Source organism: Cupressus sempervirens, chromosome 11, assembly GCF_028749045.1.
Source record: "Cupressus sempervirens isolate cs-2001-9-10 chromosome 11, ASM2874904v1, whole genome shotgun sequence".
In the NCBI taxonomy this organism is placed as follows: Eukaryota; Viridiplantae; Streptophyta; class Pinopsida; order Cupressales; family Cupressaceae; genus Cupressus; species Cupressus sempervirens.
The window spans coordinates 302,014,193-302,039,728 of NC_143128.1; the positions used below are offsets into that span (position 1 = coordinate 302,014,193).

Sequence of the window (25,536 nt, forward strand, 5' to 3'; positions counted from 1 at the left end):
TTTTAGGATCTTTATTTGTAGAACAATCTCATATCTATGCTTTGTTATTGTAGTTCATAGTTTCATTTGCATGTTCATGTTAGTTTGTATATTCATGCTAGTGTTGCATCATTTCATGTTAGATATATTGTTACATCCCAATTTTTGACCTAATTTGAAATATAGTTGTTGAAGTTCACATGAAGTCAGTTGGCAGTTTAATTTGTTATAATCTGGCGAAATGGTAAGATAGTTAGTCGTTATGATTTCAAGTGAAGATAACATGCTAGTTGATCATTAATCACGAATTCATGGAATTGAGATGAAGGTTAACCATTATGATTATTTATGATTAAATAATTTATAATTAATTAAGGAGAATTTCCTTGTAGGAAACACGTTGAAGGGGTGGAAGTATTGTCAGAAAAGAATTATCCAGGAGCATCACCATCACTGAGCAAATGGGTTGAGGACCTGACAACTTGAAACAAAATACATCTGTGGGACCGACATGAGCTATTTAAATAAATAAATTGAGAAAATAATTGGGTTAAAAATATTAAAATCTATGTCAAAGGATTTTAATTTATCTTTCATCATATTATTTTAATAAATATTTATATACGTGCATATAATATAAAAATGATTTGGCACCATTATAATTTAATAATTTAATAACGTGATGTTTATATGTACATATAAGATTTTAATAATATTCGAATTAAAAAATAACATTTGAATTATTATAATTTTTGAATTACAACTTTTCAACTCTATTCTTCCAATTTAATATTCTTTCTTTCAATCGATTAACACTTGGTAAGATAAGGCAATTTAATATTCGACAATTTGAATGGTCTTATAATCTTTCCAACTTCTTTTCCAACCTTTTTATTTTCTTTTCCCTCTCTTTTTCCAAATCAATTTAATACTTAGAATTCGAATGGTTTATAATCTCGAAATGGCGGAAGCCAAGAGGTCACGTCTTCTCATATTTTGAAGTCGTGAGTGAGGGGATATCTTTTGGAAGCACTCGACTACTTTTTTTTAGAATTGTTTTTCTTTACAATCCCCGACCCTCTTTCTTTTCTATGGTGGTGTGTGAGCGGATTTTCATGACTCTGATAGTATTTGCATTATTAACGTTGGAAAGCGGAGGTTTTATGTTACTTCTCTGCAATATGTCTTTCTTCCACAAAGCAAGACTCTCCTACCAGTCCTTGTTTTGTATAATGTGTATCATGACCACAACATCTTATGCCAGATATCCTTGCATTCGGATATGACATTTTATTTGTATAGACTCGTGTAGACTACCGCCGAGGTCTAGACTGACTACCATCTTTGACTGCACACTTGGTTTGCAGACTTAACTGTGTACAGGTCATGCTACTCTTGATTCTAAGTTACTCCCATTTTTCTTCTCCAGTGATTCATTCTATGTGAAATTTAGAATATATTTTGCTTATGTGGTACTTCAAATATTATTATTTGCATAGCTGAATCCATCACAAACTTTGACAACACAATATAGGAACGAATCATTGTCATCTCATTGGGTTGATATTACTAATATATTTTTTAAAGTCTTGATCCATGATTTCAATTTGACTCAATGTAATCAAGCATCTGTGACTACCGCTGAAGTTAATCGACTCCTGGCTTCTAAGTGTGGCATGTTCATTCTGGTAGAACCACAGACTTCAACAAATGAAATTCAAGCCAAAGATGCGTTGTGGGTAATGTTTGAATGTAAATGAGCTCTTTACATAACAAGGTATATGTTGACCCAGCCATTACAAATAAACACAATGTGTATGTACATTTATCACTTACATTGATATATTGTTGATACTATAGATTTGATTCTCTTTCTAATTTTGTCTTGTTCATGGCAAGTGATAGTCAAGTAATCACAAATAAACACAATGTGTATGTACATTTATCACTTACATTGATATATTGTTGATACTATAGATTTGATTCTCTTTCTAATTTTGCCTTGTTCATGGCAAGTGATAGCCAAGTAATCATAGTATGGATCCATAGATCAGTATGCCAATGGAGATTAGAATTATGCAATAAATTATGCATTCTTTAAGAGATCTTTTTCAAAACATAGACTGTGAATGCTGGATGCATGAAATCTTCTAGTATAATTGACAAAACCAGTTGTTCTGAGAATTCCGAACACCTGGGACTCACCCGATCGTGTAGCCAAGGAAAAGGGGTGAAGAGGTGAGAGCAATGAATCTACAATAATATGAATCAATATCAGTTATAACATAACAAGATTTAATATTTTTAAAAGGAAACATTTAATAGCTTATGCAAGATCCTATTTAATGTTTCTCTTGTTGTCAAGTTGAGAGATGTGTCTAGACACCAGGATGCCCAGAGGATGGCAAGATGACCCCTGTCTATTCCGGGTAGGGAGGGCCTATCTCATTGGAGATTGTGTGGGGATAAGATTTGGTCCGAGGTTGGGTGGTTAAGCCCTTGACAATGTTTCACCTCTCCATAAGTTACTAGACGCACATCGGACAAAGATAAGTCATACATTCAATTGGTTGTCAGAAACAATTAAGTAATCGGAAGGAAAGGAATTTGAAGCCCTAATTAATTGAGTGATAAGCAGAGCCCTAATTGAACTCGTGGTATCGAAAGCCTTATTTGAATCAATGGTATCGGGAACCCTAAGTGATACAATGGTATCAGAAGCCCTAGAAGTTTCAATGGAAATTGATGCCCTAATGATTACAGTGGTAAGTGATGCCCTAATTTTATATAGTGGTATTTAATGATAATCGTCTTTTGATTTTTGAATTAACAATATTGGATGGAAGTTGTTTTGTGATAATGTCATAGTGGTATTTGTGGACTAACCTAGGTGTTTGTAGAAGCATCCCTAGTTTGATTTCGATCTTAGTTTCCATGGTGTGTGGATTTCAATTTCTGAAGTAAATTCATTTGGATGGTGTTTTAAGTTTTTAGTTAAGAAATTTTGTTTCACTGATTTTAACCGTCAATCCCTTTCATATGAACAAAACTGATTTAACTGTTTCCCATGAAAATGAAGAGATAATTTCTTTAAGTATGTTAGTTGTTAATTAAGACTTGGGAAAACAAGATGTTACATATACAATATCCCATTCTAGGATGTCACTAAGATGCCTGATCTGAGAGAAAATTAGCCATCGTAGATAGGAAGAGATGAGATGTTCTTGAGTTGAGAGAGTTGTTTCGTTTACATTTGCTACATATTCTTTAGATTAACTCACTCACACACACTCAAACTAAAGTCTCATGAATACGCAATTTTCCATTGTGTTTAGGGGGAATTTGTTATAAGGCTGCTCCTTATTCAAATGACCATATGTTGATTGTCAACTCTGCTTGGGGTTTGCAAGAGCATCTAACTCCCCTTGAGCATTTTTGGACTATGGTGGGAATGCAAGTCAACATCAACAAAACTAAAATCATGGTGTTCTCCTCCTGGAAAAAGCAGAATCAGCATAAGTTTTATTTTAATGGCAACACTCTTGAAGAAGTTATAGATTACAAATATCTAGGCACGAACTTTAACAAGCATCTAAGATAGGAAAGTTGTAGAAAAAAAAGAATTGTACGTGGCTAGAAGGCCATTCTTGCTATTCAAAACAAGTGGACAGTTTGAGGTTTGGGATTGGAAGACTACTTGAACCCTTTTTAGTCTTTTGGTGGTGTCGGATGTCCTTTATGGTTGTAAGGTATGGGCTAGCAGCACTTTCATTTCCAAGTGGAAGCAAATCAAGGGTATTCAAAAGCGTTTGATCACTAGCGAGTTCAAAACCAAGTGCATGGGCCTGTATGATATCATGTTAAGTGAAACAAGAGCTGCCCCCATTGAGGCTATCGCTATGATTCGTTTCCTATAACATCTTAAAAGAATCCAACAAATGGAAAATGGTAGATGGCCTGAGATTGTCTTTAATGATGTTTTGTGCAAAAGGAAGAGGATGTGGATGCGTCAACACATCAAATGGATGAGTAGATGGAACATTCATTTCAACACTTGTCCCACTAATAGGAAAGCAATTAAGGTCTTCGTTCTAGATAAATTTTGTAAGAGGAATTGGGGTAAAGTGATAGACAGGAAGAAAAAGTATTATATCAGCGAGTTTGATCCCACATAGTGACAAACTTCAAAAGCCTTAAATTGGTGCCAATATTGCGTTGGAAAAGGCCTAAGGAGGCTGGAAATGTAGAAACTGAGTACCATTTTTTTGTTGATTGTGCTGCTTTTAAGGACAACAGGGCCAAATTCACGGATTTTCTAACCGCTTGCTACTGGCATAACCTTTTCAAAGAGGAAAACATTGAAAAGCTTGGGACCCTCATCATAATTTTGTATAGGAAAAGACTCAATCTGCTGAAAGTGACAAGCTGTCCCATAGACTATGTTTAGCCTCATGGATGTTAATTTTTTTCCTTTATTTCACTATTTTTCAATATTCATCTCTTGTACACATATATGTATGATTGGATATTGTGAGCTACCATCATGTAAGGAAAGAGGTGTAAGGAAGAAGAGAAGGTATGAGTAAGGATGAAGGGAAAGCATGAGATTGTCATCTTTGTAAGCCACCTTGAGTGGATATCCATGATGCCTGACATTGGTGCCAAAAGGGAAAAGATCCACTCTTGTGTTTAGATAGGATGATCAAGAAGCCCCCTATTATGATCTCCTCTTCTACTTTGTTGTGATGTATGATTGATTTTAATCTTCTTAGGTGATGAGGTATGGAAAGAGAAAGTAAGTACAAGCACCCCACTAGGTAGACCACCCTAAGTGGGTGTCCATGTTGTTCTCCCTTGGGGCCAAGAGGTTGAGTGCCTACTCTTCGGCTCAACACAAGATGACTTTAAGTTAACCTATCATGCTTCTTCCTTCGAACCCTAACGTGCTTGAATAGCAGGGAGTGATATATATATATATAAAGATAATTAAATGATATAATCTAACCTTGATAACTGGAAGTACATACATTCATATGTCCTCGGTTATGATTGCAAGGTCTAAATCCATGCTCAACGTATTTAAAGGAATTTTTTTTCTTGGTAAAGATATAAACCTAACCCTAACTTGTTGAAATTGTGATTCTAAGGCAAATTCTAGGGTAAATCCAAAAGGGGACATTACAAAGCATAAGCCATGATAACATCTATTTTTACTGAGCATTATAGGCATCATGATATCACATAAACATTCCTATTTAACTCCAACTAAGGGAATGACCATTCCAAAGCATATTCCTATAATAAATCTCATTAGGAATTTGTGCAAACCGCATCCTCAAGGTTGGTCGCCCCTGTATTGCAAGAGCATGGAAGGTGGGCCACCCTTCCATCCCTCGACTCACCTTGGAGGCTGGTTGTCCTCCTCAACCAAGCTCAGAAGCACAATAGGATTCGTGGTTCATTCCACCCCCAGCCCATGAGCATGAAGGTCGGTTGTCCTCCGTCTCTCATAAACCTGGAAAGCTGGCTGTCATTCCCATTTATAATCCATTTATCCCAAATTCAAAATGGATTATCATATGAATCTACTAATATATAACAACGAGAAGCGTTTAGATTAATCATAATAGTCAATAATTTCTTTAAGTACCACCATTGTATGTACACATTTATATATACTGATAATTTTACTGTATTCATAGATTCATCTTTTAATTTAATTGCCGCTGATATAGGTATTCATTTCTGCTATTAACCCTGTTCTAATTTCCAGAAGTTTTTCTTGCTTGATGCCTCTTCCTCAAATGAGATTTCCTTCCTTTATACCTTCTTTGGTGGGAAAGATCGTGTCTTTTAGTCTTTGAAAAAAAAACCTCTGTTTGCAAATTCTTCCTTTCTCATCTGAGTCGCTGTGTGGTAATGGTTAGCCATTGGTTTCTAATGAAAGATAATTAATATCATTTACTCAACACAAACTGCTGACATCAATGGGTTATAATTCTTTATCTTTGTAGGGGCTTTTCTTAGCAAATATATTTGGTATAAGGTGATTATCCATTACATATAACCTTCATTGTAAGCTTATTATTTCTTTGGTTCTCAGGGCATCCAGTTTCAGAGTGCCAACACAATACAATGTGCCTGCATGCAATGTTGCCTTGTTGACTAGTTACCAAACAACCTTTGAAACATCTCATATGTGGGAAAATAGATATGACGACGAAGGCTTTGCAACAGAAAGCAACAGAAAAATTAGACTGTGGAAAGATTTATTTCAAGTTTTGGTATAAGAAGCTTCCCGAAGCACCATGAATAAAACAGGTTTGGATACATACAAAGTTAATCTCATAAACAAGCAAGATGATGTTAGAAGTTAAAACATTGGAGTATACCAGTGCACCCACAGACGCTGCTGGAGAACCTTGCCTTGCAGGCCCAATAGACAATCCTCCAGCTGAGGTAATAGGTATCACTGCATTCACCGCAGATGCCTGCAAGGTAAATTCCTACATAATTAATATTCTCATAAGTTAAAACATTAAGGAGCCAAACATTGAAAAGAATAAGTAGAATCTTGCCTTTGTCATAGGTTCTAGAGGAACTCTAGCAATTTCAACAGAACGGTTATCATACATGTGCAGCAAACGTTGCCCATCAGAGTTTGCTAGAATCTTGATGCTATTGTCATTTGTTGAAACTGCGAGTAAGGATCCTTCCTTGTTGAAACGAAGACGAGGGCTAGCCTGCAAATAGTGATACAGTAAAGAATCAAGATACAAGAATAAAATATATTTTTACCAGTTCAAATGGGTTAAAATACCATCTTTAAGAAAAGCTGTTTTGACTGATACCACTAGTCCACCATCCGCATCCACAGTAGTCAGAAGATTAACATTGTCCATGTCCCAATACTTGATCACAAATTCATCTCCAGCAGCCAAAAATCGATTTTTAATTATGTCGAATTGTACAACACCCAGTGAGCGCTTTTGGAAACCTTGATAGGTACGTTTTATTGCTCCTTCACTTTCATTCCATTCAACAAGATACGATTCACCCTCCTTGCTTGTTCCACAAGAGAAAAGTCTACAAAAACACAATAAAATTTCCTTCAAATAGTAATGAATAAATACAAATTAAATGGAAAGATATTTTCAGACAGAGTTTCCATTGCTGAAAACAACTGAACCTTGTTCCATCAGCACTGTAGGCCATTGTTGTACACCAACGTCCAGGGGCATCATAATCAACCCTTGGTCCCCCTTGTTCATATAGCCAAGCCTTTATCTTTCCATCAATAGATGTTGAAAAGACAAACTAAAACATAAAAGGTAAACATCAGTAAGGACTCAGTTGGAGGAAAAGAAGACACTTGTAGATCATATCTGTAGGCTTCTGCACAAAGTTATCAACCACCAAAGGAGATATTTTTACCTGAATATTTTCTTTATGATGAGGGCATACTGAATATATAGGTGCTTGGTGACCTTCAAATGTGTACTGCTTGCGACCAGTTAGTGCATCCCAAACCTGGAAGGATCATATAAATTTTATTATCCTCGTATCTATAAAAATATTGTATTTGCCAGAAATGGTAGGTAAAGTTATTAACCTTTATCATTTTGTCATCTCCTCCAGTCACTATAAAAAGTTGATTGTTGGGATTTGAGAATGCAAGATCATTGACACCCCCAATATGAGCATCTATCTGCCAAAAGTAAAATGGGTATAATGTAAATAAAGATTCAGACTTGATGAAGTTAGCATCTTAAGATTTAGAAGCAATTCCAGCAAGCTGAAATTCCCTCCCTCAAGTAACATACTCATTCTGTGCCCTGGACTCCAATTTTTAAACATAGAATGTAACTGTGTGAGCTTGGACATGTACCTCTATGTGCTGTCGCAACCCCCCCTTTGGATTAGCATAGATATGTACTATATGCTTTGAATAAGCAACTCCTGTTCAAGTCAGAAGACCGTAGAATTAGATGTTTCAATTTATCCAAACTTGTGTGAAGATAAGCATTTCATTCCAAAATATCAATACATAACACATACAGGAGAAAATCCAAGGTCCTGCTATAGTGGCATACCAAAAAAAATGCCATCCGAACTCCACACAACACGATTTACAGAAACACTAGGCTCCCTCACAAGTGTCGTCTGCTATTCCAAAATGTAGTATTAAGAACATTTTAAGGATTTTTAATATGAAATGCAAGAAATACATAATAATTTACAAAGCTTGAAAAAATAGATAGATAGGTTGGTACCTGCAAAGAAAGAGTGCAAGCTCCCAACTCCCACACCTTGAAATTTCTATGGGCCAATCTCTCCCGTGAACCTACATCCCATAAAGCAATATCGCCAACATTTGTACCAACTGTATTCATGAATACACTGTACATCAGCAGCAGCATAGAATTCACATTTTTGAGATACAATATATGGAAATATACATTAAAAGTCCAGAGTTTTGAGATGTTCACACCATCTTACCTAAGAGTATAGTCTGCTGTGTAGGGTGAAAATCCATACTCATAATGGAAGATCCCTGATTCAATGTTCGAGCAACAGTCTTGGGAAGATCATCTTGTGAATACAAACCTTGGGTTTGACTCTGGCCAGGATAAGTAGCCTGCAAAAAATTCTTACTATATGAATAATATTTCTAAATAACCCCAGTTTACTCTCTTTATTAAGCTAAGGATGTTAAAAGACACTTTAAATTTTAAACCAGTTCACCCTGCCTATTATATATGTGCTAACTTCGTACACAGCAAGCAAAAGCTAAGCAAAAAGTTGTAAGCAGAAACAAGGAAGAACATGATAGCAGGGAGAAGGGAAGCAATCGAACAGACAAAGCAAAGAAGAGGTGTGCATACTTTTACAGACTTTCCTTCAGGAGGAAGGCAGACTAGATGGCTAAAAACAGGTCATCCATACTCTAGTATTAGTTAAAATATCACCTCACATTAGATATCGATCATGATCTGATAAAAGAGGAATTAGTAAACAAGCCCTGATTTAACAATTTCCAGGTCTATAGCCTTTATCTCAAACCTTGTTAATGAAAGACTGCAGGCATACAATTTTATTGTAAAAGGGCCTTCATCCTAGCCACTTTTCCATTAGATGTTCTCCAGGGTTTCAAATATATGGAGGTGCGGGGACATAGGGGTCGGTTTCTGAGATGGGAGGCCCAAGGGCCTAAATTTGGGAACAGCAAGGGGACAACATCGGGGCAGTGGTGGAGGGGATGGTAATAATATACAAATTGAGGTGAATTAAAATCTTCAAGGCAAAATCTGCAATATAACATCTCTCGAAGTGCCCAACGAAAGGCAAACTAATTTTCTGAAATACAAAGTTGCCTTAGTGCGTAATGGCACGTGCCATGTACCGAGTGACATGGTGGCATCCCCAACAGAGGTGGCATAGGTGGTAGTTTTGTAGGGAAATGTTTACCCCAAGTAGCCAGAGGATTCTTGCAACATTAATCCTCCCAAGCCCAAAATTCCAACACCCCCTAAAGCACTCAAATTGGGTTTAAGGCATGAATCCAACATCACGAGTAAAAATAGAGCAAGAAATTGTTAGGGAAGGTCGAAATGAGATGTGTTTAACGCAAAGAAGTGTGAAATCATGTTTGGTGGAAATCCCCTGACCAAAGGATTCCCACTATGGAAATCCTCTCTCCAAAGGATTCACACCACATTAATCCTCTCATACCAGAATGTTCCCATTTTACTTCGTGCTGAAATTGGCTCCAAGCAAGAGGTAAAGGATGTTGTGTTGAAGCAAAATTCATGAGAAATGATGAAGTTCTAGAATGATGGAGGGAAATGAAGCATTGAGTAAATTTGGGGGAAATCCTCTGACCAAAGCATTACCACCATGGAAATCCTCCAACATCAAGAATTCCACACTATATTCTAAGTATATGAGCTCCAACGCATTTCAACCTTCTTAACCAATAATATATTTGTATGCTTTCCTCCATTCATTATATACGTGTTCTCACACAAAAGCAAACAGTTGACAAATTATTTGTTTTGCAACGTTTCCACGATTTTGTCTAAATTGTGTCGGAGCACATTCTTAGGGTTGTGGGATTTTTAATTTTTCTATTTTTTCTTCTCCATCAATAATAGGTGCTCATAAAAAATGAACCCCTTTTATTTTGACATTCCTTTGTTGACGGATTTGAAACGTTGTGACAATCTCCAAGTAAGCTACAAATATGATGGATGCATACTTAGAGAAGATTGAGCACATTTGACAGTTTGGAGTTTTTGAAACCCTTTGTTATTACCTACCATGAGTTGATTGGTCTTGCGAGATGTAGAATCTGAATACAAATAGAATCTTTAAAGCATTCGTGCACATTGTTAAAATCGTGATGAAAGGAAATTGCAATTCTTTGGTGGAATTGCTTCAATGTTCTTTCATTCTTTCCTTAACGATCATGCATATGCGCTACGGGCGTGTAAAGGGGCTCTTGCGGATGCTTTCTCTATAGGCTCTAGTTGTGTATTGTTGAATTTCATTGAATCATTGTAGAAGCCATGTAATAAGTAAATGTGCAACTCATGGATTACAAGAATCTTTTAAAGCATTCGTCCACATTGTTAAAATTGTGATGAAAGGAAATTGTGATTCATTGGTGGAATTACTTTAGTGTTCTTTCATTCTTTCCTTAATGATCATGTATATGCGCTACGGGCATGTAAAGGGGCTCTTGCAGATGCTTTCTCTATAGGCTCTAGTTGTGGCAACCTCTAGTATTGTCGAATTTCATTGAATCATTAGAGAAGCCATGTAATAAGTAAATGTGCAGCTCATGGATTACTAGCATATCCACAAAAGGTTATTAGCATAATGAAATTCTTTGCATATTCAATAAGAATGAAATTTCCTGGTATAATTGTATTCAGGCACAGGAAAGTCAGAGAATCTACGCAATCATATATGAAGCATTTGTTTCAAAATTTGGACTTGTTCTCAAACCTATGCATTGATATTGGTATTTGATGTGTGTCTTGACCCTAGCTATGCAATTCCTAGTCCATGGATAAAATTCATGCTTTGATATAAGTTCTTGGGATCTATGATATCGACATCCATGAGTGCATTTAGAGTTCGCCCACAAAATTGTATTCATAAAATACTCCTTTATCAGGTTTATTTGGTGCAAGACAGGTCTTCCCCATATATGACCTGCATCATAGCATGCAACATCACAGATGCTTGAAAACCTTAGATTGGGATATAAGCCTTGTGTATGATTTGTCTCTCAAGCACATTCCTTCACTAAACTACAGTCATGCCCTAAGATATTTGATGTTTGGAAAACAATTCCATCTTCGATGTAACTCAGGCTTAGGCATGGACATTTTTGTTTTGAATGTTCCTTTGTATAACTATATTCGTGCTTTGAGCACATAAGAAAAATTGAAGGGATCTGAATTGTTAAAAACAAATTTGTTTCTTTATTTTTTGTTCCTAGGTTTGAGCTTACGATGGGAATGAGGTCCTTCCTATAGTGCTCAATTTTATATAACAATAGTTTGGAAGACAAAGCTATGTAGAGTGCACAAATAATTCATACAATGGGACATTTGGGGATTTTGGGTACAAACACACAATTTGAAAGCTCTGACTTCATAAAGAGTTTCCTATTGCACACATTTGAATCTTTGAAAATACTAGCTCATTGGATCATGGTTGTGCGTAGATATATGAAGTATCTCTGACCTTGAATTAACTGTTTTTAAATGTTAGGCTCGTGCCTTTGGGACTTGAAGGTGAGTCATTTGTATCTCAAATTGTGAATGTAAAATTAGTGCTTTCATCCCTCAACGAGGGAAGTTTTGCAATTCATTTACCGACCCTATAACCCTTTTTCACTTTTCTCCATGCTTGTTAGTACTTGGCTTGACCCATGCTTATTTGATTTTACTACTCATACTCTCTTTTCAAGCTTTTTAGACTTAATGACTTTTACATTCATCTCTAGGTGCTTTCACACCCCTTGTTGCTCTCTTAGACACATTTAGAGCTCATCTACATCACTCTCAAGGATTGCTCTCTCTATGCTCATTGATTACTTGGAATGTCAAAATAGGGGTTATATATAGACTTGAAACCTTATTGGCTCACTTTAAAAGGATTCAAAAATCAACACCTTACAACACAATCCTGCATTGGGAAGAAATTCAAAATTGGTACCTTGAAAATGCAAGGAACAAAACTCAACTCAAGACCCAATCAAGACTAACCATTTCTCAACTAGAATGGAAGGAACCCGAGAAGGGTGAAACTAGTGCCACTGATAAAGCTAAAACCAAAAAGGTTAGACGAACAAAAGATAGGGGTCCCACCTTTAAAGGGTGAATAGGTCACAATACTACTTTGCTAATTGTTTGCAAAATGAAGACGAATAGTTTAATTGTAAAATCAATTTTTTTATGTCTCAGTTTATGAGGGTTTCAATTAGCTGTTGGACTACATGAACAATTTTTAGTTACTCAACAAAAGTTCTAACCATTGTGATATGTTTCCCTTGTGTCTATAAAAGGGGAGCACAAACTGAATAATAAGGGGTTCAGATTTGAGAGAACAAGATGTAATAGAAAAAAAAATGAAATGGAAAATGTAGTACTTTCTATAAATTGCGGCACAAGCCTTTCCTTTATTAGTTCAATTCATTGTAGTTTTTGAATCAAGTAACTGAATGTTGTTTAAATTCTTATAGAAGAAGTTATTTGTGGTAGATTGACTTATAGATATCAAGTATACTTTAAATCACTTGAAGAAATTAAATTCTTTATCTAGCTCGCTTGATTGGTTTTCTCAAGTAGGAGTTAAATTCAAGTGGATGAGTTATGGTTGCATAAGTAATATGATCTTCTATTTAGAATTAGATAGTTGATAGATCTATACAAGTTATAGATTTAAAAATTGTCCTGAATAGTTGCACATTAGGTTCTCAGAAAGAGGTGACTTTGTTACTCGAAGGAGAAGGGAACTACTCTGCAATAGTATTTAAACTTATCAACAAAGAACTAGAAGTAATGGTAGAAGTAGAAGTCAAAGAATTAAAAGTAGAAGAGTAAGAAGTAAAAATTGTTAGAATATATAGTCCACTGATATAACTGGGAGAGGAGGGGGGGCCGGTGTGAATCAGTTATCCAACTATTATCACAATCATTAACTTTAAACAATCTCAACCATATGAGTAATGTTAATTGAAACCACAAGAAGATACTCATACACAACTAACACTAGATATGTTAACTAGGGAAACCCTTGATCGGAGGGAAAACCCCAGTGGGGATGGCACCCACAAGATGATGTACTAATATAAATATTTCTTGTTAGAGGATAGACCCTATTAGGAGTCTATTACAACATTCAGTACATATGAGTCCCTGTTAGGAGATTCAAACCCTGTTAGGAGTTGTAGAAGACAGCTGGACCCACTACCCCAACAATTTCAAGGGCAAGACCAAAAACCCATTGTCCAAATGATCTATGTATTATTCCTTGCAGAATAATAGAACTGAAATGTACTTCCTTCCTCTGTCTCATCCTGTCAACCAGACTTCTGCTCCTTCACATCTTGTAACCAAATCTCGTATTACACATCCAATGATCCCTTGGATTGCTTACACACATTCAGTAAGCATTCTGCTCCTCACACTATGCACTAATACTTCGCATTCCACTTGATCCTCTAATGCAAGTTCCACTTTTCAAGCAAGGAAAACAACTTTCCTTTATACCATATCTTCATAATAATTCCTCGAGTCAGCCTTGAGGCTTTCCCAATTAATTAAAATAAGATAATTAATTAATTCACAATTACAATAGTACTATTGGCTCATAGTTTATACAAAAATTCACATGTGCGACTCCAGGTCTTACGTACTTGCTGACGTCATTACCTGACTGTCTTTTGTCAACTAACTGCACATCACCTCATTATATCTTGGCTAAAAGATATAACGCAAACATCACAAACTGCCAAACAGATGCTTTGTTTATGTGTTGCTCTCAATAAATCAAGTGTAACTTCGTACACCATCGACTCAGACTTAGTCCTCTTAGCCACGTCATCAGGACAACCTCAAGAACATGTCCTCCACTGTGCATCATCTGAAACTTCCTCAGCTTCTATGCATCATAAGATTATTGATTGCTATTCTTCCAATCTTTATAGAATTACTACTATATCGACATCAATGACAAATACAATCATGAATGCAACATATCACTACTCTTCAATGCTTAGGATACTCCCCCAATGTAGTATCATTAGCATTCATGCTAACAATCTCCCCCTTTGGCATTGATAGCAACATAGATGAAAAACATCTATATTCCAAGAATACCAAACTGTACTCTGCTGTTGTTGTTGCTATCATCTTCTCAAATCCTCTTCATCAATCCGAAATCTTATGGCCATGAGTTGTTCATGGTGAACAAATTACAACACTTTTTTGGCTTCCTCATAGAGATATCCTTCTGCGCACTAACATATTCATTTGCACACTGACATATTCTTTTGTGCTCTTACACAAATCTTTCTAAATCTCCCTAAAGAGATAATACTCCCCTATTGACAACTCAACAAGTGCCTCTGTCATATTTTCTCTCCCCATTGCCTAGGAGATGTTTTTCATGTACACATTATCTCCCCCATTGACATCAATGTCAAAGTTATCAATAAAAGTACATAATACCAATTGTTAATATACTTCTTTTAACTCTTTCAATCAGCGCAAGTGTCCAAAGACACTATTTAATACAAAATACCAAAATACCAAGAGTCCTCAATGACTCACTACATACTAGATACTCCCCCATTCAAGAAGCATCAGCATACAATCTAGTCTAACCATAGTGCTCTATACCACTGGACTGATGCACTCCTTGCATCATCTACTCTGAAGTAGGTAGGGGCATAACCCCTAGCATACCTCTTAGGTACTCAAAAAGTATCTTTAGGAAAAGGTTTCGTAAAGATATCTGCAATTTGATCTTTACTACTTACATACTCCAACCTTATCTCTTTTTCAGTTGCCTTTTCTCTTAATGGATATGTGTTTTGTATTAGAATGCAATACTAGATTCTTAGACATAATTACTGTACTTGTGTTATCACAGTAAATGATAACAGGTTTTGCAAACTCAATCCCAATATCCTTCAACATTTGTTTCATCCACATAACTTGATTACAGTTATTTGTTGCTGCAACATACTCTGCCTCAGCTGTACTCTGAGATATATAGTCTTGTTTCTTGCTCAACCAAGAAACCAATCTTCCTCCAAGAAAGAATGCTCCACCATTGGTGCTCTTTTTGTCATCCATGCTACCTGCCCAATCTGCATCAATATATGTGCACAAGGTGAAATCATTTGATTTATCATACCAAATTCCATGATCAGATGTACCCTTCAAATATCTGAATATCCTTTTTACTGCTGCATATTGATACTCTTTAGGATTAGCTTGAAATCTTGTTACAATCCCAACCACATTTGCTATATCTAGTCTGGCGTGAGTCAAATATTGCAATCCTTCAATCATAGATCTATACTTCTTCTACTCAACATTAGGTGTTTCATCTTTACTAGATAACTTGTGACCAGTTATCATGGGTGTACCAACAGGTTTGCAACTTTCTAAACCACATCTTCTCAACAAGTCTTTTAGATATTTGGTTTATGAAATAAATATCCCATCTCTGCTTTGTGCAATTTGCAATCCTAGGAAAAGCTTCATTTCTCGTATCACGCTCATTTCAAATTCATTTTTCATCTCTTCAGCAAACTTATCACTTTCTTTATCATTTCCTCCAAATATTATGTCATCCACAAATATTACAATGATAAATAAACCATCACCAATTTTTCTCAAATACAAATTACCATCTATTGTACCTTTGATAAATCCAAGCTTAGAGAAATACATGTCCAACCTTGCATACCAAGTTCTAGGTGCTTGCTTCAAACCATAAAATGCTCTCTTTAATCTACATACAAATTCTTTTTCTTCTGTCAGCCCAATCTGCATCAGTATATGCGCACAAGGTGAAATCATTTGATTTATCATACCAATTTCCATAATCAGATGTGCCCTTCAAATATTTGAATATCCTTTTTACTGCTGCATAATGATACTCTTTAGGATCAGCTTGAAATCTTGTTACAATCCCAACTGCATTTGCTATATCTAGTTTGGTGGGAGTCAAATATTGCAATTCTCCAATCATAGATCTATACTTCTTCTGCTCAATTGTAGGTGTTTCATCTTTACTAGATAACTTGTGACCAGTTATCATGGGTGTACCACCAAGTTTGCAACTTTCTAAACCAAATCTTTTCAACAAGTCTTTCAGATACTTGATTTGTGAAACAAATATCCCATCTCTGCTTTGTGAAATCTGCAATCCTAGGAAAAACTTCATTTCTCCTATCATGCTCATTTCAAATTCATTTCTCCTATCATGCTCATTTCAAATTCATTTTTCATCTCTTTAGCAAACTTATCACTTTCTTTATCATTTCCTCCAAATATTATGTCATCCACAAATATTACAATGATAAATAAACCATCATCAATTTTTCTCAAATACAAATTACCATCTGTTGTGCCTTTGATAAATCCAAGCTTAGACAAATACTTGTCCAACCTTGCATACCAGGTTCTAGGTGCTTGCTTCAAAGTTCAAACCATACAATGCTTTCTTTAATCTGCATACAAATTATTTTTCTTCTGTCAGAGGGAATCCATCAAGTTGCTCAATGTAGACTTCTTCTTCAAGTTCTCCATTCAGAAAAGTTGACTTTACATCCATCTGATAAACCTTGAAATTCTTGCTTGCGGCATAAGCCAAGAACATTCTTATTGCTTCCATTCTTGCCACAGGTGCATAAGTTTCTTCATAATCCATGCCTTCTTGTTGTGAGTAACCTTTGCAAACAAGTTTGCCCTTGTTTCTCACAACCTCTCCTTGCTCATTCATCTTATTTCTGAATCCCACTTGGTTCCTATAACATTTTTGTCTTTAAGTCTAGGAACTAATTCCCATGTCTCATTCTTTACAATCTAATCTAGTTCTTCTTTCATTGCTTGCATCTAGTGATTATCCTTGCATGCCTCATCTGTGATTTTAGGTTCCACTTGAGAAATTAGACACAATTCCTCAATCACTTTGTTCCTTGTCATCACACCTTTATCTTTGCTCCCAATTAACTGCTCTGGAGGGTGATTTTTTGTCATGCTTCTGCTAGAGGTAGGAGTTGACATCTCAACTCTTATCTCTTATCTAGGTTCAGGTCTCTGTTCTTCTCTATGCTCAACAAATACATCATTTTGCAAGTCATTGTTAATCTCAAAAAGAACTTCAGCATTCTGTCTAACAATTCCAGAATTATCCTCCTCTTCATCAAAATTATAATCTACCATCTTCTTTTAGTACCAAGTTTTTCATCAATCCTTACATTTGCACACTCAACTATTGTCTTAGTTCTATAGTTGAAACCTCTATATGCTTTACTTTTCAAAGAGTAATTAAGAAACATACCTCCATTGCTTCTAAGATCAAACTTTCCAATATCATCTCTCTTTATGTAACACTTACTTCTAAATATTCTAAAATACTTGACTGATGGTGAGTGACCAAACCATAACTCATAGGGTGTCTTGCTCATACCTTTTTTGACCTGTACTCTATGCTGAGTGTATAATGCAATGTTAACTGCTTCTCTCCAAACTGTCTTTGAGACATCATTCTCAAATAACATTGTTCTTGTTGCTTCTGCTACTGACTTATTCCTTCTTTCAGCAATCCCATTTTGTTCAGGTGTTCTAGATGAAGATAACTATCTTTTGATTCCATTCTCTTCACAGAACATGTTGAACTCTCTAAAGGTGAACTATCCTCCTCTATCTAATCTCAAACATTTAATCTTGACACCAGATTCATTTTCAACTCTATTCTTAGATATCTTAAATTTCTCAAAAGCTTCAGACTTCTCTTCAAGAAATGCTACCCACATCATCCTAGTGAAATCATCAACAGAAATATAAAGTACCTTTCACCATATAATCCTTTGGTTCTTGCAGGACCACTCAGATCTGTGTGAACTATCTCTAGTTTCTCTGTAGTAGAGAACTTCTTGCTAGGAAAAAACACTTTCCTCTGCTTAGCCAAAATGCATTCGTTGCAAATAACATTAGTAGGCTTAATAATCTTAGACAAGTCTCTTACTGCAAATGTACTACTAATTTTCACAATATTATCAAAGTTTATATGACAGAACCTTCTATGCCATAACCAACTGTTATCAACTTTTGCAACCAAACATGTTATTTCAATAGGATTCAACTGAAATACATTACCTCTAGATCTGATTCCAATACCAATCAGCTTACCATTGTTGTCAATCTTTGTCTTTGATAATGCAAGTTTTCTCTATGAACTGCAACTGATAACCTTTGTCTAACAATTGTCCAACACTTAACAAATTATGTTTCGAACCATCAACAAAGTAAACATCATTACTGTTAGTTTTACCATCAAGACTAATAGATCCAATCCCTGTGATATGACAGGCTGCATTGTTACCAACTTTAACAATACCTCCATCATGACTTCTGAACTTAAAAAATTTATTCATATCACCAGTCATGTGATGTGAACATCCACTATCAATTATCCAATCTAATTTCTTCTCGACTTGGGTAACTAGAGCTCTCTCTTCTCTAATTTCTCTATCAAGATCATCTTCCTTGATGGCCACAAATCCTAATTCACCATCACTTTCACTTTGATCTTTTTCATCACATTCTTCATCCTCATTAGCATTTACACAATTTCTATCCTTATTTCTTCTAGGCTTAAATTTTCCTCTAAACTTTCTCTCTTTTAGGACATTTAGATGCATAATGACCATATTCATCACAAGTCCAACATTTAAAGATTTTTTTATCATATTTCTCTCTTCTTACCAGAAGGGCTATTCCTTCTTCAATCTTTTTATCTTCTTTAGATCTGCTACTATTGGCAAAGTCTCATTTTGCGCTTGTACTTCTTGATAGATTAGGTTGAATGTTCAGAGTACTAAAAGTTGTCTCAACTCTGACTAGTTCTCTAGATTGTCTCATTTCTGCTTGTATAGATTATAATCTTCCAAGCAATGTTTGCTTTGTGAAATCCTTGGTGCAGGGCATTACTAGCTCAATCATCTAAGCTGTTTGCTTGACTAGTGGTGTTAAACTTTTCAAGATCTTCCATATAACCTCATCATCTTCTTTAGTTCCACCAAGAGATCGGATTCTTGCAACAATTTCTAATATTCTTCCTACATAACTTGTCAGAGATTCATCTTCCATCATTTTAGCATCTTGAAATGCACAAATCCAATTTTGCAATCTCATTCTTTTTGTATGATCATTACCTTTCAAAAGTAACTTCTAATGCTTTCCAAATTCCATGAGAAGTTTGAAATGTCTTTACCTGATTGTATTCATTCTCTGGAAGGGATGACAGTAGGGCTTCTCTAGCTCTCACGTTACACATGAACAGATCTTTTTCACCCTCACTGCATTCCTCTAGCTTTGATTCTTCAACAATTGCCTTCTTAGCTTTCATCAAAAGCCAATATCCTGGACCCATGCATAGTAGATGAGTCTTCATCTTTTCTTTCCAACTATCATAGTTGGCCCCATCAAATCTTGGACTATCCTTCCTAAACATATTCGCCATTGATCTCCCAAAGCTGTTAAGCCTTATCTTCAAGGACCTGATGCTCTGATACCAATTGTTAGAATATATAATCCACTGCTATAATTGAGGTGGGGGGTCAGTTATCCAACTATTATCACAATCATTAACTTTAAATAATCTCAACCATATGAGTAATGTTAACTGAAACTACAACAAGATATTCACACACAATTAACACCAAATATGTTAACAAGGGAAACCCTTGATTAGAAGGAAAACCCTGATGGGGATGGTACCCACAAGGTGATGTACTAATATAAATATTCCTTGTTAGAGGATAGACCCTGTTAAGAGTATGTTACAACATTCAATACATATGAGTCCCTGTTAGGAGATTTCAACCCTGTTAGGAGTTGGATCCACTGCCCAAATAGCTTCAAGGGCAAGATCATTGAACCCATTGTCCAAATGATCTTTGTATTATTCCTTGCAGAATAACATAACTGAAATGTACTTCCTCTGTCTCTGTTCCGTCAACCGGACTTTTGCTCCTTCAGATCTTGTAACCAGATCTCATACTGCACATCCAATGATCCATTGGATTGCTTACACGCATTTAGTAAGCATTCTACTCCTTGCACTACACATTGATACTCCGCATTCCACTTGATCCTCTAATGCAAGTTCCACTTTTCAAGCAAGGAAAACAACTTTCCTTTACACCATATCTTCATAATAATTCCTTGCGTCGGCCTTGAGGCTTTCCCAATTAATTAAAATAAGATAATTAATTCACAATTACAATAGCACTGTCGGCTCACAATTTATACAAAACTTCACACGTGCGACTCCAGGGCTTGCGCACTTGTTGACGTCATCACCTGACTGTCTTTTGTCTCTGGCTGACTGCGCATCACCTCATTATATCTTGGTTAAAAGATATAATACAAACATCAAAAATTGCCAAACAAATGCTTTGTTTATGTGTTACTCTCAGTAAATCAAGTGTAACTTCCATACACCATCAACTCAACTTTGTCCTCTTAACCACGTCATCAGGACAACCTCAAGAACATGTCCTCCACTGCACATCATCTAAAACTTCCTCAACTTCTGCACATCATAACATTACTGACAGCTATTCTTCCAATCTTTACAAAATTACTGCTATGTTGACATCGATGACAAATACAGTCATGAATGCAACATATCACTACTCTTCAAGGCTTAGGATACTCCCCCAATCTAGTATCATCAGCATTCATGCTAACAAAAATAGTAGAGGATTAGTTATATGCCAAATCAATCAGCTAGGAATAGAACTTACAAGACAGAAGTCTAAATCTACGAAAAGGATCACCAAAATTCAAAGATCTAATCAAGATATCAGATATGATTTAGCAAGGACAGAAAAGTAGGGGAATTAAATTATTTAATCTATCTCATTCATTGGCCATATCAATTGTGGAACCTAATCATATAGACATTGGCCTAGCCTCAGGGTTTTATATTCTGTTGATATGGGAACCAACAGAGTTGACAAAGTCTACTCGTGATTTTTTCATTCTTATGCATGATGCCTTCACATTTTTTAAATCATGGTTTTGCTTCTAAATTTTGTGGTTGGTTTGCCCTAGTTAGGGTTTTGTGGAGCTCTTATGTCTAGGTTTTATTAAAAAATTAAATAATGTCTGGGTTTTATAATTTTTTCCTCAAAATTGTCTAGGTTTTATAGTTTTTTCCTTAAAAAATTATGGTTGGGTTTTATAATTTTTTCCCTACAAATTGTAGGGGCTTTTTTATTTCTCCTCAAATATTGTGTCTGGATTTTTTTAATTTTCTCCTCAAACATTTTGTCCAAGTTCTTTCTTTTGTTTTCCAAAAATATAACTAGCATTGCTAGTCTCAGGGTCTTCTCATTTTTTCCAAAAATAAATCATTGGAGGGTTGACAATTTTTCCACAAAAACCATGGTAGTTGCAATTTTTCATAAACGCAATTGAGGGTTTGGTAATTTTCCCACAAAATCATGGTTTTATTTTTTTGTTAATTCTTTGTCAACAAAAAAACAATGTTTTTTGAGCAGTCAATCTCAAAGGGGTAGCTTTATTACCCAACATCAGGTTGGAAGGATTGTGATTATCTTCACCACATCCAGAAGTTCTATAGAATTAGGAAGGATCTCAACAACAAGCTCATGTCACAGAGTCTTTTGAAGAGAAGGGAACAACATTTTGTACATTTGTCACCAAAAAGCCGACGGATAATGTCTTTTGTAGGGTAGCTACAATGATGACCATCAAGGTGGGGTATTTTAATATTCTAATATTTTTGTAATGGTGATCTTAGTTAGCTTCTAGTTCTAACTTCAGTTCATGATTGTGTCATTTAGAAACATTGTCTTGCAATATCTTACAAATAGAGCCTTTCGTCTCTATTCTATATAATAATTTATAATAACAAAGTAGTACAAACTCAATTAGAGAGCTTTGAAGAAAAGGATGTCACTAGTATGAAAACAGCAAATGGAGGAGTTTGTTAGATGGGACAAGTCGATACATCTAATGTTCCACCATTCTCTCCAAGCTCGAGACTTTGTAAATTAGACTTGATAATTGTATACTATCATGCATTTCTCCAAGTTCCCCTTCATCATTAGAGAACATGTATTGTCCCCTTCTAGGATTTAAATGAATTTAGTCATGAAACAGCAAATCCAACTTATGTCAAGAAATGCATTATCCTTGGTAACATACTAAAATTGTCAACTCTAGGGTCGCTTAGTGGAATTATTTCTAGTTTAAGACCTACACATCATTAATCACCAAAAACTTACATAAGTACAATAAATATTAATAATCCATAATAGCATTTCATTCCATACATCCATCATTAATGTCTAATTTCCACATCAATATCATTTTGAGCAAGTATATTCCAACAGTCAATCATATTGGTAACTCATTAGGAATATCTTGCAAACTATAATCTCAAGGACAATTGTCTTTAAATTGTGAAAACATTAGCGGATCTCCCATCCATCCATCTCGAGGTGGTGTACATGATAAGACTCTCAAACCCAAGGGCACACAACACTCCTTGGCCCACGAGCATGGTGGTTCCATCCATCTTGGGGTGGCATACTTGACAAGATTCTCAAGGCCTAGGGCACTGAACACATCCTGGCCCACAAGCATGGTAGGAGCAAGATACCCACCATCCCTCAACATCCCCTATCCCACAAGTATAGTAGAAGTAAGAACCCCTTCACCCCTCAATCCACCTTAAGGGTTGTCCTTCTTGTTCAAGCACATGACCATTCAATGCCACCTAGTCCATATCTATGGCTCCAACAATCTTGGAGTGGCATACTTGATGGGACCTCAAAACTAGGGGACTAAGTGCCACTACCGCACGAACATAGCATTCATCTTGGGGTTGCATACTTGGGTCTTGTGAACTCAAAAGATGGTCATCCTTTCTATTTGCAAGATATTAATATAAATTCAAAAGACTGCTCAAAATAAATCTGCTATAATAAATGTTTATAAATACCTTGTATGATTTTGCATAATTTTATTAAACATTTCTTGAGCAACTTACTAGAATTATATATGCATATATATAATGTCAATTGCTTGATTTCACTTTATTTGTTTCTTAAAGGATTGATAATGCTTTAGTGATTGATTTTTTTTTTTAATTTGATGATAGAAAGATTAATAATTGAATATTTGGTGTTTGCATGATGGATGTTTGAATGATTCACAGCAGCCTAATAGAATTGATGGAAATAGTAATTGTGGCTTGTTTACTTGATTCCTTTATTCACAATCAATGATAAATGGATGGTTGTATGATTTCCTTTGATTTGATGGTCCAATATATTGGTGTATGATAGTTATATGGGCATTGAATTCATAGTGTGATGAATGATAATTAGTGTGTGCTGATTTGATGCATTGGTGAGTGATGACTGGTAAGTGATTCTTGAATGCCTAGAATGATCTCTCCTTTAAACTTTAAATCATCGAAGTCGCCATCCTTCATAACAACTAAGTCACCACTTCTCATTGCTGCCTTTGAGAATAATAAATTATTTTTCAAATCGATCTCCCTTGGATGTCCTCCTCAAATGAAACCTTCTCCCCTTTATATATCCTCAAATACCTTGTACAACCCTTATTTGTGTTCCATCTAACTCTTCTTGGTGGACTATAGAATACAACATCATTCTTTCAGATGGCCATCATTCGGTGTACGCTCTCATTCCGAGAGTTCACAAACTTGGATGGGAATGGTGTAACCTCAATCTTAGAATGATAGTAATAACAACAATTCATAGAGGCACTATATATTGTAGTCGTTCCTATTAGAATATTATAATGTTTCTTTAATGGTCTTCTTAGTTAGTCTTTAGTTTCTTTGTTTTTTATAGGTAAAAGGCCATGAGGCCCAAGATTGTATTTAGATTTTAAAAACCATCTCAATTGGGCACCAAAGATCAAAGATGGATATGTATCCTTGGTGTAGCCCTAACATAAATATTTGAGTGTGATTTATCCAATTTTAGCGCCTTTTTTAATTTCCAAATTTATAACATTGCTCTTGATTCTTCCTTGTGGGTACAACCTGAAAATTAAACTTGGATACGATCAATTTCTTTGAACTATAAGAAGTATACTTCATAATAAAATTGAGATTATCTCCCCTTAACTGTAATTTTTGTAAGAATTTGGTATAGCTCTGATACCATGTAAGAATTTACCTAAGGCAAGAATGAAATGCCAAGATTTAGAAGCTCAAGAGATAGCACAAGAGAGACAACATATAATCAAATGAGAATGGATTAATCAGATAATTGGATGAATACATCATAGAAGTGCCTTGTATATAAAGGCAATTGATATGTTTAGGAGTCATGCAAGAGATAAGCAATAACAACTAAGCACATGTCCACCAAGAGTGGATTATTCTCCATTGTGCATGAATGTACGTGCAACAATGAGAGGATAAGAATACAAAGGTGTATCTCGTAAAGAGATATAGTAGACAACATGTGCTCAATTGGAGTGCAAAAAACTGTGTTGTCAACATGACAACTCATATGAATATGCGAACTCCTAGGTGTCTACATGACAACTAATATGAATATGCATTATCCTAAGTAAACTTAAGTAAAGTGTAAATAGTAAATACTTATTTACACAAACAATTTTAAAATCAAATGGTATATGAAGATAAGTTTTGAATAACTGAAAATATGCCGCTTATTAACATTAAACTTCTATGATATAAGCTAAAGTTAACATGTTTAAATTGACAGTAAAAGTTCTAAACCAATTTCGCTTCAAGAAGTGTTTATCTTATACTTATCGTATTAGTTTGTCTTATTGGATTCTCTTCTTCATTTCCTCCTTTTTTAGTGAGATTATTTACTTCTCTATTACCTTCACTATAAATATGTTTTATGATTATTTCTTTGAATTGATCAACGATATCTAGGGCATATTCAAGTTTAAAATTTAGGATCTCTTTCTTTTTCTTAACGCTTTAAGGATAATTTGCAAGTCTCCTTCTATAACTAATTTGTTAATACCTATCTCTCTACTTAGAGTTAAGTCTTCTATCAAGGCCTCTAATTCGGCTAAGTTATTAGACATTACTCCTAATGGTTTAGCATGTTTCGCTAGGCATGATCCGTTATCTGAACAAATAATACATCCGAAGCCTACTGGACCTAGATTACCTCTAGAGGCCCCATCAAAATTTGACTTTGAACATACTATAGGAGGAGGTTCCCATTTACATTCTTTC

At 35.4% G+C, this 25,536-nt stretch overlaps 1 protein-coding gene across 2 annotated transcripts in view; it reads right to left on the reverse strand.

The window, feature by feature from the left end:
* LOC149529327 (protein TPR3-like) overlaps positions 1-25,536 on the reverse strand; it is a 68,461-nt gene that overhangs the window by 15,258 nt on the left and 27,667 nt on the right. For both annotated transcript variants that reach the window (XM_089808892.1, XM_089808891.1), the window contains exons 8-17: positions 8,479-8,617; positions 8,253-8,362; positions 8,073-8,142; positions 7,868-7,938; positions 7,592-7,687; positions 7,414-7,509; positions 7,169-7,296; positions 6,831-7,065; positions 6,558-6,722; positions 6,372-6,470 (exon numbers count right to left, since the gene is read on the reverse strand). In XM_089808892.1, coding sequence (XP_089665018.1) covers positions 6,372-6,470; positions 6,558-6,722; positions 6,831-7,065; positions 7,169-7,296; positions 7,414-7,509; positions 7,592-7,687; positions 7,868-7,938; positions 8,073-8,142; positions 8,253-8,362; positions 8,479-8,617 — 1,209 coding nt within the window. The remainder of the gene's footprint in view (positions 1-6,371; positions 6,471-6,557; positions 6,723-6,830; positions 7,066-7,168; positions 7,297-7,413; positions 7,510-7,591; positions 7,688-7,867; positions 7,939-8,072; positions 8,143-8,252; positions 8,363-8,478; positions 8,618-25,536) is intronic.